Genomic DNA, 13882 nt, shown 5'->3' on the forward strand with positions numbered 1-13882 from the left:
TTCATCGATGACGACATTTACCCTCCTTCTTATTGTGATATATGAGTCTCTGGGATAATGAAAAAAGTTTGAAGATTTTTTCCTAATTTTTTAGTTGAAGTCATATAATATCCAAATTTGGTACACATGTTTAAATACCAAATTTGAATAATATGGGTAAAAAAGTGTTATGGATACCTTTTCGTGATTGGATATGACGCTACCAACCGTGTATGATATAATAATTATTGATTTATCTTTCCATGTTTTTTAAACTGTCATCTCAGAATATTAATTACCGTATTTTCCTAACTAATTCTGTTTTTAATAGCCCACCTGGCCCTGAAATTTAGATCTTTGAGAATTTCGCCTATTTATACTGTTTATACTATATTTTGGTTTCCAAGATAAGTCGGTTTAACTACCAGAGTACTTTATTGAGTAGGAAATAAAAAAATATACTTTTTTCAATTGAGATAAGAATTTGGAGAAATTAATACAAAATCGAGCACTCTTTTTTGTGCAAAAACGCATTGCATAGTAGCTTTCCAGTTTTTCAATATATATTTTTCGAGAGCTACAGTTCTGTAGCTAAATACAGTGAGGCTCTACAAGAAAAATAATTTCACTGTTTCTATTCTATGGCAATGTATTATAAACTATATCATCCTGCCATTACATTAAAAAGAAATATCTCATTACGAGGAACGGAAGCAACGAATGTGAAACTTCAAGGAAATTTCAACAGGTGTAATATCATTTAAACAGAGAATTCGTACCTGAAATTATATGATTAGCCTATCAAAATTTGTTCTTTACTTACATCAAATTATAAAATAAAAATTAATTAATCTAACAATGCGTTTCTTTATATATTAGGTTAATGTAATCCTAGTCTTGTTCATCTCCTACACTCGACCTTCACCTGTTTACCAGGTCTGCATGCATTCTCAAAAAGCGAAAGATTAACACCTGATAATGCCTAAAACTGCGACAATTTAGTATGGTGTACACATATGTATCAGAAAGAGTATTATTAGGTTAGTAAATAGGACACTGAGACTACTTATTCATTTATTTTTAAAAATACTACAGAAAGGGCATGACACAGTTTACCCGCCGGAACGCAAAACATCCGAAGTGTAAATTATGCGAAACCGGTCGACAAAATAATGCTGCCTACGCGGCATCTCATCCCTCCACCTGCATAGCTTTATCATCATCTTTAAATATTCCAAAAAGCCCAAAATACCGGTTACATATCCAGTAATTTGGCTTGTGAACTCGATTGTTTTTCCCAATCTCCATGCAGGTTTGTTTCGGAAATTAATTTGCCATTCTCTTTATACATATATACTGTATACACCAGATAAAATTTCTAACTTTACTCGTTGTTCTAAATATTTTGAATAGAACATTTGCATTTAAAAGACCAGACTGAGCATATATAAAATGCCATTTTTCCAATGCAATGTTTTAATATAAGACCCTTAAATTAGTTTAAAAACTCGGTAAATTGGTTTAATGTGTTAGAAAACAGAATTTGTAATCCATCTTTGTATTTGTTAATAGTTTGGATACTTCTATACAGCTTTCAATGTGGTTTTGGTATGGAAATCATTCTCAGCAACTATTAAAACCATTTTAATATTGTTTGGAATCAATGTTTAAAGCACTATTGAAATTAATATTTCAATCAGCTTTGAAATCAATATTTTAAAAACTATTGAAATCTTCATTTCAAAAATAATCATTATTTCAATAGTGGTTGCAACCTGTGTTTGGTATTGAAAGGGGCTCAACAATGAAATATTTATTTCAATGGTGCTCGTTTATCAATAGTGGTTGCAACCTATGATTGTTACTAAAATGTACTCCCAGAAACAATTGAAATATATATTTCGATAGTGGTCGTATTTCAATAGTGGTTGCAACCTACGTTTGTTATTGAAATGCACTTTCAAGCATTACTGAAATTATTTCAATAGTGTTTGTTATTTCAATAGAGGTTGCAACAGTCTCGCAGTTTACAATCAAATAATATACGGCAATTGACTTTATCTTATGGCCTTGTAGTTAGTCTGTGTCTCAGTGTCCATGTCATGTCTTACCCAACTCCATGTAGAGATTTCCTCAGTTTTGTGGAATAATAAAAATACTGGAACAGTAATCAGACTCAAAAGTCCATTAAAACAATACAGATCTAGAGCAGAGCAAACACGGGCCTCTAGAACATCAAAGGTGGGATCAGGTGCCATGAAGAAGTAACCATCCTCTGTCGACCGATCATCCCTGTCACGTGCTCCTTGTCGTGAACTGGTAAAGGGAAAATCCAAAGCAAATTCAATGTGCAAATTATGTCCTAACATATCGCACGAAAAACGCCTGTCATAGCTTGACTTAATTATACATCGTATATATGACTTTAACTTTGGTATTGTCAACTTTAATAACTTAATGCAGCAATATGCCTCAGTTGATTCGATACGCAAGAGAATGATCTGCGTATAAACATTTTTTTTATGAACGAGGAAAATTATTGACAAACAAGTTCAAATATTGATTGATGTTTTTCATACCAATTGTTAGTCCATTTGTTATACACAGAATTAACAACGGGTTTTTCCGTTATTTCCTGATTATGACAAGGAGCACACGGCGGGTGTGACCGGTCGGCAGGGGATGCTCACTCCTCCATGACACCTGATCCCACCTCTGATGTTTCGGAGGTCCATGTTTGCTCTGCTCCACTTTGTATTGTTTTATGGACTTTTGATCTTGAATACTCTATATGTTTCATATGCTGACATGATTAGCATATCGACTGTAGAATTTGCAAAATGTTGACGTTAAACGAGACTGATGATATCCCTGTTTAAGCAACTTATTTGTCAATAGCATATCCTTGTATTTCAATCAGAACACCATCACCATAGCCAAGCAATAATTGTAGATTTATTCACTATATAGATAAGGAAAGTTTACGAAAAGTTTAAGTCTTTTCATATCAAAATAACAAAAACCTCAAAGTTCATTGAACCAATACAAATCGAGAGCAGACAAAGACCTCTAAAACATTAGAGGTAGGATCAGATGCCAAAGAATAATTTTGATATATATTTTTTCCTCTACAGCATGAATAAGTCTTAGTTATAAATTTTTCTCCCTACAGAAACCATATACTGTGTATACGGTGCAAGTTTTCCCACGTTTGTATTAGTTCAAACATAAGGACGCAAACAAAGAGAAAATAAATTCCCTCAAAAAAACTATGCATGAGATTACCATTTTTTGAATTGTTACTTTTCAGTTAACATATTAGTTACACAGTATAGTAGCAATTACATATAATTACAATCAAATACTTATACATCATAAACAAATTTTGGAGAAAATATATTAAATTTCCTTGTCTGTTAGCGATTTTGTCTCTTGTATAATACTACCAATTTATTAAATGTATAATTAAAGTTTATTTACATTGTATCTCATTAAAATATGTTTTATTATGTATCAAACAATAACTAAGTGCATTTAATATCTTAAAAAGAATTTAAATTAACTAGTATCAACTCCTTAAGTTAAAATAGGTCGTGTCATTTAATAATCATAAACACTGCGACAGTATTTTTTGTTGTCCCTCTTGAGAATTTTTAAACAATAAAGAGATGCCACAATTTGTCAATGGAGAACTGCTAAGCCTAAACTTTTGACCAATACTCGACACTCAAAGCCGTTTCATTTATGAACATGGATTTTATGTTCTGCAAAGTATAAACGTGTACCTATCGTGCAAGGCAGATAATGTACCAACAGAAGTTGTTGACAGCAGTTACTTTCATTCGGCTGCTGAGTCACTTCTTCTGCGGTAGACATTTCAAGGTAAAAATGGAGCTTCAATTTTAATGTTAAAAAAAGTTGAGAGTCCTGAAAGAATTTTGGCTAGATTATTTAAAGTTTTGGACATTTTTTGATTTTTCCATATGCTCGTAGACCTGGGAATTTCCAATTGGAAATCAATAAAAGTCGATTTAATTTCCTAAATTTTAAAACAATATGTCCTTCGTTTTTTTTAAGTAGACTGATTGATTAGCTCCTTTTTCGTTGAAACCTGTAGACAATTCACATACTTTATTCATCAATCTTCGTTGAAAGGTAACAACGCATATACTTATATTGATGTGGATGTTTCTTTTACTCCAAGTACTGGATGACTTTGATAACACCTGATTCTTGACACCCTACCCACAACCTCCCCTCGCTGTCCACACTCAGTCCTACAGGACTCAGAAGTCCACAATTATCAACACATCTTAGAAACTGTCCATTCTGATCTAATAAATGAAGGCAATCATTATTAACATCAGTTACAATGATCTGGCTTAGTGAATCTGTAGCAATGCACGCAGGAAAGAATGGCTTTATCCTCCTGGCTGGTGTACCATCGTAACGGAATCGGACTTTTCCTGTCTTGTCCATCACCATTACCTTCTTGGCATTCATATCAGAGGCACAGATGTCTCCATTGTTATTTTCCTCCACATAAACACCATATTTGCCAATTCTGAAATAAGGTTGATTGTGTTTATCTTTATGTATTTCTTGTGCTGCTGCTCGTCCCTGATAGCGGACTATTTTGTTGTGACTTTTATCAAGATTTCCCATACTAACTAGAATGTCCCCTGATCTGGAACAGCATAGTCCACCTGGGTACCATCCCCTAGGTAGAGTGATCAGTGTCTCTATCATACCCTTTGTTACTATGTTTACTGTTCTGCTGTCATAATCGCTGTATATCAGTTCTCCATGTTTTGTCACTGAAATATCATTTGGATATAATTTACATTGGGTGGAAATCCTGCTTTTCAGAAATCCATGTAGGTCAATGCGTCTTATGAATTTGTCTTGACCACGAACCCAAGCTTCATGGGTTCCAATACAGATGATTGGACCTAAGGGTTTTATTCCAGAAGAAATACAAGCAACAACTTTAGCTGTGTCCAGGGATTTTCTCTCAATTAAAATGGGGTTTTCCTCTGTCAGAGTTGATATCGATGTCTGAGTCAGTGTGGCCTTGTACTCTCCTAATTCTATGTTGAGTTCACTCCCCGGGCATGCTTTGGTTTTCAAAGAAGGAATCTTTACATCAAAATCCATAGGAAAAACTATTTTCTTCACTTTTTGTTTGTAACCTGTAACATCAGAAACTTTATTAGATTCAAGAATTTCTTTGTTTCTTTGCGTTATAAGTGTTAATTTTGTCCCTTTATCCTGAAGCCTGGACTGATGTGATCTGAGAGCTGAGATTCCTTTCTCTTTCGTTGTTCTAATGGTTGATTGTAGCACATTGAAAATGGTGTCTACTTCTTCATGCCAGATTCTTCTCAGATTTTCCCCCTTTTTCTCCATTTCTTCAAATTCTCCCGTCATGTCAGATATCTTTTGATCAATTTTTGCGCCATTTGATTCAATTCTTGAAGTTAAAAAGACAATTAACCGAGTTTCTCTGTTGATTTCTTCTTTTATCTGCTGTACAATATCTCTCATGTCTTTGATAGTATGGCCGCTGTGGGGACCTATGGCACACTTGAAGCAGATAGGGATATCACATTGTTGACAGTGTCTCAGACCTTTTTGGTTTGCATGAGAAGCACATGCAGAGAATACGAGCCGTTTTTTTCTCTCTTTAAAAGGAACAATGTCATGCATTTGGGACTTCAGACTTTCTACATGTTTATCAATGCAATCTACACACACAGTGACATTGCAGTTGTTGCAGAATTGGTGGGTGGGTTTGTCACAAAGATCACAAGTGATCACATCCTGTGCCCAGGTAGACGAAGAAGCCATCTCTCTCCTTTGTTAAATAATGTAAAATAATGTTAGTCTTTTGGGAACTTACAAAATAGCTATGGCTAATTTTTTTTTAATTGTAAATAGTACTTTACAGATGCCTAAATTTTCGAAAAAAAATATTGATACTCCTATATTTTAAGTATATAACAACAGCACATTACATACCACAGCCTATTTCCAGTGTAAGAGTTGTGTTATCTTCTCCGATGATCCGCCCCCGGAAGTTCAACTTTCGATATTAAGTATCCGACATAATTAATTAGGGATGGAATTAAAATTTTAAACGGGCGTGTGATTCAGACTTGTCGATTTATTTATTTGTTTTTTCCCTTTAGAATCATTTTACCATTTTTGTCATTTTTCTTGGCTGATTGAATGAAATAATGAAGATAACGAACAGTATTCAAAATCGAGAGTCAATAAAACAATATACAAACTAGTGCTAATTGTAACGGGAACCGTTACAGATGTTCCCCAAACGCTCCCACACTCCCTTTTGGTGCCATATTCCCTGTAAGCCTTATTAAATAAGACAACATCTGTGCATTTTTGACTTTAACAACGTTTTCCCAAAAGGATACCAATTATATTCAAATTTTAACATTGAACGCGTGCCCATGTGAATGCACGTGCATAATGATCATATAATCTTGTCTACACTTTCTATATATTAAAATATACTTTATATTTTAGCATTTAGTCCAAAAGTATCAAAAATCACTCATTCAAGTGTATTTTCAATTTCACCCGTTCCAAATGCACGCACGTGCGTGCACGTGCATGATGGCCATACCTTCTTTTAGGAGTACCTTATATCTATCTATGTTCTAAATCTCATCCTGTTTGGTTGAAAAACAAGGGAGTTATAGCCATTTCAAGTTTCAGCCAATCAGATTGCAGCACACGTGCATGCACATGATTTCATGAATTTTTTCTATATCATATTGTAGGATATCCTAATGCATGTCTATGCTTTAAATTTCAAAGCATTTCGTCAAAAAACAAGGGAGATATAGCCATTTAAAGTTTCAGCCAATCAGATAGCAGCACGCGCGCATGCGCATGCTTTCATGAAAATTTTTATTTATCAGGCTGTAGATCTTCATAATGTAGGACTATGTTCAAAATTTCAAAGGATTATGACAAAAAACAAGAAAGATATTGAGACTTTAGTTTCAGCCAATCAGAGCGAAGCGCACGTGCATGTGCGTGAGATCTTGCTATTTTGACCATGTCATCTTGTCTATACTACTAATGTATCCTTACATTATGAGTTTCAAAAAAATTCATCAAGAAATAGAAATGTTATGGCATCATCAATAAAATTGGTTATTTCACATGTTGCACGTGCGCGCTCTTTCCAGCACATGTGCATGTACGTGCTTTCATGAAAATTCTTATATATTAGGCTGTAGACCTTTATAATGTGTGACTAAGTTCAAAATTTCAAAGGATTATGACTTAAAACAAGAAAGATATTGAGACTTTAGTTTCAGCCAATCAGAGCGAAGCGCACGTGCATGCGCGTGAGATCTTGCTATTTTGACCATGTCATCTTGTCTATACTACTAATATATCCTTACATTATGAGTTTTAAGAATTTTCATCAAAAAATAGAAAAGTTACGGCAATATCGATTATATTGGTCATTTCACGTGTTGCACGTGCGCGCTCTTGCAAGCACGTGCGCGCAAAATGACCTTCGTTTGGCAACTCTACATAACATGCCTACTGACCCTAAAAAGGTTTCACCTAAGTCAGATGTGTTGTTTACAAGATCATTCATGGACAAAATTTTCCCAGGAAGAAGAAAAATAATAATAATAATAACTAGAGCAAAGCTCGTTGCAAAGCAACGAGTAGGTCTTCCGTCCTGTTCTACCGGAAGTAGCTTTCATTTTTAACAAAAATGACAAATAACGCCAAAAAATGGGTTGAATCATCTAAAACTATGTTCATTAATGCAAAAATAAGCCATTTTTTGCTACTTCCGGTTTGACCGGAAGTGACGACGATGGACGGAAAATTAATTTTTATGCTCCCAGAGACATATGTTACCCAAAAACTTCCCAAGCTCGGCAAAAATACGCGTTTTCCGACCACTTCCGGTTTTGCCGGAAGTGACGACGCCGGACGTATTTTGAATACGCCAAAAGATTAAACTTAACATTTTGGACAACTTTGCTTCTTTGATGTATTACAAATTCTCGATACGTTTTGAGATATAAAGAAAAAACTTTCGGCCCCTCTAGGCCCTTAATTTTAGGGGCCAGCCCTTTTTACAAGATATCGTTTGAAAGATCTTGGAATTCTACACTTCTTTTGTTCTATATGTTTTAACAAAATATTTCCAGGTAAAAAGCTATCGTAGAAAAGATGTTAAAAATTTTGAAATTCGCGATAGGTCTATTTTCGGGCCATAGCGAGCGTCGGCGCTTCGTACTTCCGGTAGTTGTGATATACAAAAGGCACTTCTCCAAAGTTTGCTCTAGCATCCCTAAAAAAATCACACTTCTATCTTCAATGATTTTTGAGAAGATTGCCGGACAAAGTGACCCTCTAAAAATGACAAAATCGCAGAAATCTCCGAACCGGAAGTGACGTCATCAAAACAAAAAAATATATATCTAGATTTTTTGATGTTCTATCATTCCTGAAAGTTTCATGAAAATCGATCAAGGCGTTTTCGAGAACTCGCGTGCACAAAATATGTAAGAAAAAAAATAATAAAAACTGTGGAAAAGAAACCTAAGAATAACAGAAAGGTCTTCCGCTGAAGACGGAAGACCTTAACTAGTGCTAATTGTAACGGGGACCGTTACAGATGTTCCCCAAACGCTCCCCAACTCCCTTTTGGTGCCATATTCCCTATAAGCTTCATTAAATAAGACAAACTCTATGCATTTGAGACTTTAACAACGTTTACCCAGAAGTGTACCAATTTCATTTAAATTTAAGCATTGCACGCGTGCGCATGTGAATGCACGTGCGTAATGACCATATAATCTTGTCTATACAATCTATAGATTTTAATATACTAAGTATCAAAGTATTTAATCCAAAAGTATTAAAAAAATACGCTAATTCAAGTGTATTTTTGATTTTACTCATTTCACGTGCACGCACGTGCTCACATGAGCATGGCGACCATACTTTCTTGTAGAAGTCCATTACATCTATCTCTGTTCTAAATACCACCCCGTTTGGTTGAAAACCAAGGGAGTTATAGCTGTTCAAAGTTTCAGCCAATCAGATTGAAGCGCACGTACATGCACGTGTATGCATGTGCATGTTGACCATATCTTGTAGAAGTCCATTATATCTATCCATGTTCCAAATCCCATCCTGTTTGGTTGAAAACCAAGGGAGTTATAGCTATTTAAAGCATAAGCCAATCAGATTGCAGCACACGTGCATGCACGCGTTTTCATGATAATTGCTATATATCTTATTGTGGGATATCCTAATACATGCCTATGTTTAAAATTTCAAAGGATTTCGTCAAAAAACAAGAAAGATATTGAGACTTTAGTTTCAGCCAATCAGAGCGAAGCACACGTGCATGCGCGTGAGATCTTGCTTTTTTGACCATGTCATCTTGTCTATGCTTCTAATATATACTTCTAATATGAGTTTTAAAGCATATCATCAATAATTTAAATAGTTACGTCTGTATCAATTATATTGGAAATTTCTCGTGTTGCACGTGCGAGCGCTTGCAAGCACACGTGCATGCAAATGCTTTCATGATATTTCTTTTATTACGGGCTGTAGATCTCCCTTATGTATGACTATGTTCAAAATTTCAAATGATTTTATCAAAAAACAAGAAAGATATTGAGACTTTAGTTTCAGCCAATCAGAGCGAAGCGCACGTGCTTGCACGTGCGATCTTGCTATTTTGACCATGTCATCTTGTGCATACTACTCATATATCCTTACATTATAAGTTTCAAAACATTTCGTCTAAAAATAGAAAAGTTACGGTTATATCCATTATATATTGGTCATTTCAAGTTTTGCACGTGCGCGCTCTTGCAAGCACGTGCGCGCAAAATGACCTTGATTCCGCAAATCTACATAACATGCCTACTAACCCTAAAAAGGTTTCACCTAAGTCGAATGTGTAGTTTACAAGATCACTCGCGGACAAAATTTTCCCAGGAAGAAAAATAATAATAACTAGTGCTAATTGTAACGGGGACCGTTACAGATGTTCCCCAAACGCTCCCCAACTCCCTTTTGGTGCCATATTTCCTGTAAGCTTCATTAAATAAGACAAAATCTATGCATTTTAGACTTTAACAACGTTTACCCAGAAGTGTACCAAGTTCATTCAAATTTTAGCATTGCACGTGTGCGCATGTGAATGCCTGTGCGTAATGACCATATCTTCTTGTCTACACAATTTAGTATATTTCATTATACTTAATACTAAAGTATTTAATCCAAAAGTATTACAAATACGCTCATACAAGTGTATTTTTGAATTTACTCATTTCACGTGCACACACGTGCATACATGAGCATGGTAACTATACTTTCTTGTAGAAGTCCATTACATCTATCTATGTTCTAAATCTCACCCCGTTTCGTTGAAAACCAAGGGAGTTATAGCTGTTTTAAGTTTCAGCCAATCAGATTGCAGCCCAAGTACACGCACGTGTATGCATGTGCATGGTGACTATAACTTCTTGTAGAAGTCCATTATATCTATCTATGTTCGAAATACCATCCTGTTTGGTTGAAAACCAAGGGAGTTATAGCTGTTTTAAGTTTCAGCCAATCAGATTGCAGCCCAAGTACACGCACGTGTATGCATGTGCATGGTGACTATACCCTCTTGTAGAAGTCCATTATATCTATCTATGTTCCAAATCCCATCATGTTTGGTTGAAAACCAAGGGAGTTATAGCTATTTAAAGTTTGAGCCAATCAAATTGCAGCGCACGTGCATGCACGTGTTTTTATGATAATTGCTATATATCATATTGTAGAATATCCTAATGCATGGCAAAGTTCAAAATTTCAAAGGATTTTGTGAAAAAACAAGAAAGATATTGAGACTTTAGTTTTAGCCAATCAGAGAGAAGTGCACGTGCATGCGCGTGAGATCTTGCTATTTTGACTATGTCATATCGTCTATGTTACTTTTATATTCTTATATTATGAGTTTTAAAGCATTTCATCAAAAATGTAAAAAGTTACGCTTATATTCATTATATTGATAATTTCTCGTGTTGCACGTGCACGCTCTTGCAAGCACGTGCGCGCAAAATGACCTTCGTTCCACAAATCTACATAACATATCTACTGACCCTAAAAACATTTCACCTTAGTCGGATGTGTAGTTAACGAGATCATTCGCGGACAAAAAAGTGCCCAGGAAGAAGAAAAATAATAATAACTAGATGAGAAACTCGTTGCGAGCAACGAGAGGTCTTCCGTCCGATTCCGGAAAGAAAACGTAAAATCGAGCTGAAAAAGTAAAAAAAAAAAAAATTGCACACAAGGAGAATTGAACCCATGTCGCCAGCATGAAATTCCGACGGCACTAAATATTACGCTATCGGGACCTCTTCTCTAAATCTATTTATATATATTTACGAAAAAGTGATTCTCTTTTAAAATTATGAAAGGCGGGTCACTATTCAAAATTTAACACCAAACGCCACGAGTTAATCTTCGCGCCTTTTCTTTGGAATGATCTAGTAAATAGGTGTGATAGCTTCAATGAAATTAAAAAAAAGAACGTTCTTATAGCCTAAGATTCGAGGTTTAGAAAGTATATTTAACACATTTTACAAATTCCATATTGTATATATGCCTGTAACACTAAAGCGGTGAAACGGTTATGAATTTCTAACTGTTTTCAATTTCCTGTTTATCCCCATAGTGAACTATCCCGATTAGTTAATTGAAAAAGGTTGAAACGTTTCGCCGAAAAACATGGCTCGCCCTACGACGGTCAAGGAATCAGATATCATTTATGCTCAATAACTTTAATCAGGTCTTTGAGACAAGAATGCTAAAATAAACTCCATGAAGCGATCTTTAAAAAAAATCGTCTTCTTATTTTTGTCTTATTTATTAGTTTAATATGACACAAGTGTGCATAGGAAAAACAGTGGTTAAGATTTCTACTGACAATATTAATAAATATTCTTTTTTGAGAAAGTATTACTTATAAATATGATGAGATCTATTTTCCGTGGTGCACAAAAAATATTAGGTATCGAATTTCATTTGCACATTTAGTCTTTTCTTTTTCAACTTTGGGAACTAGCCAAAACCAATTATAGAAGACGTTAGTTTGACACAGAACTGCGACGTAACTACGACGTGACTATCCAAGTATTCCTAAGCATTTCATTTATCCTTATGTTACTTTCGTTCAAGCAAACGCTCGGCTGCCTCCATAAATCCCTATTGCAAAATGTCGGCGTTGACAGAGACAGCCGCCATTCTGGACCCGCTTCAGATTTTTGAATGCTAATATCTAGAGTTTAGATTGATCAACATTCAAACAAATTATATAGTAAGCATTATCAGGAGGGTTTCTATTAACAAACCAAAAATAAATGAAAAATACTGAAAAACAAAAAAGTTAGAAAATACGATTTTTTAAATTTGCATCTCGTAACAACCGGAAGAACTGACGACGCACAAAAAGGTGATTCTGCAAACCACAAAGTCACGAACTATCGTCTCCAATAAGTCTCCAGGTCATATCTTTAGCCATTTTCGAAAAAAAGGGGCGACAAAATTGCATTTTAAAATCAGGAAATTGCCCATAACTTGGCACCAGAAGCAAATTTCCAAATTTCCTTAAAAATGTATCAAGTTCATCTTATTACGCATAATTCCTGAAAATTTCATAGAAATCCGCCGAATAGTTGCTGAGAAATCGCGTGCACAAAATTTTGGGAAAAAAAATAAGAATAATAATAATAATAATAAGAAACAGTAGAATAACTATAAGGTCTTCCGTGAAGACGGAAGACCTTAACTAGATGAGATCTCGTTGCGAGCAACGAGTAGGTCTTCCGTTAAATTTCTAGATAAGATGAGATGTGATTTTGACTGAGATATTCGTTAAAAGAGAATGACATTAAGTTTTTCTTCATTAAATTTAAAGTTTCTGTTTTTTTATCCAATATTCTGAACATTTTTGTTCAATATTGCTTATAAAAATACTCCCCCTTTTCGAGACGTAAAGCATAACAAATATAGCATTTTGGCCCCTGGCGATCCCTTATTACATAACATATGATCAAAATATTATAACATATTGTTGCATATCGTTAAAATGAATATCTTTTCTTCTCAAAATGTATACTTATTACAAAATATGGATCATTAAAGAGTGGAAGACTTCTGGCCCCTCTGAGCCCCTAATTTGATGAGACGGCCCCTTTTTCTTGATGTCAAACGAAAGGTCTTGTGATTTCAAAGACTTTTTGTTCTACACCTATTCAGAGATTTCGTTTCCTTTAGGAGATATGCTTAATATAAATATTTAGGGGCCACTCATACAAGTCCTTAATGGGGCCGTTTTACAAAAATTCAAAGTATGCATATTGTTTAGCACATTAATCTAGCCATTTTTTGTTCAATATTGCTTATCAAAATATTCACCCTTTTCGAGATATGAAGCGTCAAAGATTTGACATTCTGGCCCCTTGTGACCCTTAATTACGTAACATATGATCAAAATTTTATCATATATTGTTGCAAATCGTTAATATGAACATCTTTGCTTCTGTAATGCATCACAAAATATTGATCATGAAAGAGTTTAAGATGAAAGACTTCTGGCCCCTCTCAGCCCCTAATTTGAGGAGTTGGCCCCTTTTTGTTGATGTCAAACGAAAGGTCTTGTGATTTCAAAGACTTTTTGTTCTACACCTATTCAGAGATTTCTTTTCGTTTAGGAGATATGCTTTATATAAATATTTAGGGGCCACTCCTACAAGTCCTTAATGGGGCCGTTTTACAAAAATTCATAGTATGCGTATTGTTTAGCACATTAATCTAGCAACCTTTT

The 13882-nt window shown here is 34.8% G+C and overlaps 1 protein-coding gene across 1 annotated transcript; it reads right to left on the minus strand.

Annotated features, from left to right (window-relative positions):
* Window positions 1-4173: 4173 nt before the first annotated feature.
* Window positions 4174-5829, minus strand: LOC134261044 (uncharacterized). The gene has a single exon (XM_062743527.1). The coding sequence runs from the start codon at window positions 5827-5829 to the stop codon at window positions 4174-4176; it is 1656 nt and encodes a 551-aa protein (XP_062599511.1).
* Window positions 5830-13882: the final 8053 nt, after the last annotated feature.

Source organism: Saccostrea cucullata, unplaced genomic scaffold (genome assembly GCF_032062105.1).
Source record: "Saccostrea cucullata isolate Sc308-1 unplaced genomic scaffold, CSIRO_AGI_Scuc_v1 ctg12013, whole genome shotgun sequence".
NCBI classification, from domain to species: Eukaryota; Metazoa; Mollusca; class Bivalvia; order Ostreida; family Ostreidae; genus Saccostrea; species Saccostrea cuccullata.